Raw genomic sequence first — 2,726 nt, forward strand, 5'->3', positions numbered from 1 at the left:
CACACACACACACACACACACACACACACACACACACATGCACGCAGACACGCACACGCTCAATATTCGCCCCGAAGGACTACAGCATGGACACGCCTATGATTGGACACAGGCAGTATCATTATAATGATGAGACATTAATAGTAAGATGGAATGAGATGGGACGGGAAGGTGTGGGATGAGATAAGGTGAGGTGAGATGGGATGAGACATCAGTAAGATGGAATAAGATGGGATGTGATGGTGTGGCATGGGAGGTGAAGTGAGATGGGATTGGACGGGATGGGATGGGATGGGATGGGATGAGAAAAGATAGAATAAATCTTTATTGTTTAGACTTAGACGCTGACACATATTTTGTTTGGTGTTTCACCACACACACATATTAATATGCACGCACGCACACGCATGCAAGCACGCACACGCACACACACACACACACACACACACACACACACACACACACACACACACACACACACACAAGGGTTAAGATGGAAGGGGAGGGAGGGGGAGAGGAAAGGAGGGATAAAATGTGAAATGCCCCTATTAACACAATCAGGTTGTTTTTTTTAAAGAGGCGGGACTTCAGAGTTCAACGTCCATCTCTGAAAGAGCCAAGTCAAATAGGAATTTCGAGTAAAGTGCCTTTCCCAATGACACAACGTCCGACTCAGCTGAGGCTCGAACCCCCGAACCCGCAGTCTCACTTTTACGGGTCCGGTAGCCTAACCACTAAGTTACCGACATCACCTTTAGAGTCAAAGAACAGGTGAGCCTAATTTTTAAAAAATGTCGCATCCTAGGCATTCGAAATGAAGATTTAATTTATTGTTTAATATTAAGATTACAACTTTAGCGATACAAATATTTGTGTCTTTTTAACGTACCGTATTGTTTAATATTTAGATTATAATTTTAGCGATTCCCAAATTTGCGTCACCTCTTAAAAGAAACCACACACGCTTCAGACATCAAAATCTAAAGAAATGGAGCATTAGAAATTTTTACGAACATGACGGGGCCGGATTTTCATAGTTTTTAATAAAAACATTAATAAGGGTATAGGTTTCGGCCACTAAGTATCGTTACGAAATACTCCACAATTGAGCCAGTAGTTTTACGTTCACCTTTTCTTTTTTGCTTTGTTTTTTGAATAAAGTCTTTGCAGTTCAGTTTTTGCTTTAAAAAAAGCTGCACGAACATACAGTAAAGCGAGATCCACAAATCTAGGTACTTATTGCTTTGTATCGTTATCAAAGAGATGATCGTTATCAAATACCCAAGAACTCACTCATTGGAGGTTCTTTTCCTTTTGTTTTTGCTGGGCAGCATTAATATCATTCAGAGCTGGAGCATAGTTTGGTAAATGTTCTATTTAATATAATGCTATTTTCTTTGTCAAAGGTGTTTGATCGAATCAAAACAGACAAGGCTATCTACCTAGTGGTTTTTCCTTTCACCGGTTATAAAAGAATAAAGAATTACGTTTACAGATTCAGAACAGTATACGGACAGTCTCAATATAATGCTGATTATTACATTGAAAGTGTGTTTAGATTTATTTTTACCTTGTTTGTTTCTATTTCATTTTTTTCCTCCTCGTTTTTAGTGAACGGCGAGGACGACAGCCGCGAGTACCTCCTCTCCAGTCCTTCCAATGCAAAAGAGAGTGAGAAAGAGGGTTATGTCGCCAAGGATCCAGGGAGTGAACTTTATGGAGACAGTGAGTGCTTTCTTGTATTGCATAATGTAGCCTGCCTTTTAGTGAGCTTGTATGTACGTGTGTATGTGGACATGGTGAGAGAGAGAGAGAGAGAGAGAGAGAGAGAGAGAGAGAGAGAGAGAGAGAGAGAGAGAGAGAGAGAGAGGGGGGGGGTCAGAGGAGAACATTTTAGAGAAAAAAAAATCCTTCAATTTTCGAATCCGGGACCTATTGAATGAGAGGTAAACACCGTAACCCCTAGACCACGAGAGCCCCCGGATTAGCTATTAAGATAGCATTTCATGAAATAAATTTTGAAACGAATTTTCAGTTTTGTCTCCGACTTTGTATCTCTCACACTTCATACGTAAAACAGTCAACCGGGTAGTATCTAGTACTGAAGGTGGTTATTATTTGGGGGTCCTTCTTCTTTTCTTTCCTTATGTTGTACCGTCCGTCTTACCTCGCCTCTGCAGTACATGAGCGTTATCGTGTTTATATGCTTCTCTTTAACCAAATTTAAACTAGATGGACGGCCCATAGAGAAAACCTGTACTAGTAAAATTAATTATTCTTCCCACAGTTCATTTCTACGAAAACGTCGTGGATCAGTGGAACCCGGCCGTGTTCCGTGTGCCCCGCATGGCGTCAGAGTACGGCATTCAGGGCTGGTGCAACAACGAGAGTCTGGCCTCTGTGTTCGCTCCAGAGGACTACAGCATGGACGCGCCTATGATTGGACACAGGCAGCATCATTTTAACGGTGAGACAGCAGTAATATGAAATGAGATGGGGTGGGATGGGATAAAGTGAGGGGAGGTGAGATGAGGTGAGAAGGGATGGGATGGGATAGGACGAGAAAAGATAGAATAAATCTTTATTGTTTAGACTTAGACGCTGACACATTGGTTTGGTGTTTCACCACACACTCATATGCACACACACCCACGCACGCACACACACACACACACACACACACACACACACACACACACACACACACATACACTCACACACACAAA

The 2,726-nt window shown here is 42.0% G+C and overlaps 1 protein-coding gene across 1 annotated transcript in view; it reads left to right on the forward strand.

The window, feature by feature from the left end:
• LOC101847675 (beta-mannosidase) overlaps positions 1–2,726 on the forward strand; it is a gene marked incomplete in the record, with an annotated part of 34,662 nt that overhangs the window by 22,900 nt on the left and 9,036 nt on the right. The window contains 2 exon segments of the mRNA XM_035971396.1: positions 1,612–1,725; positions 2,288–2,467. Of these exon segments, the coding sequence (XP_035827289.1) occupies positions 1,612–1,725; positions 2,288–2,467 (294 nt within the window).

Source organism: Aplysia californica, unplaced genomic scaffold (assembly GCF_000002075.1).
Source record: "Aplysia californica isolate F4 #8 unplaced genomic scaffold, AplCal3.0 scaffold00428, whole genome shotgun sequence".
Classification (NCBI taxonomy): domain Eukaryota; kingdom Metazoa; phylum Mollusca; class Gastropoda; order Aplysiida; family Aplysiidae; genus Aplysia; species Aplysia californica.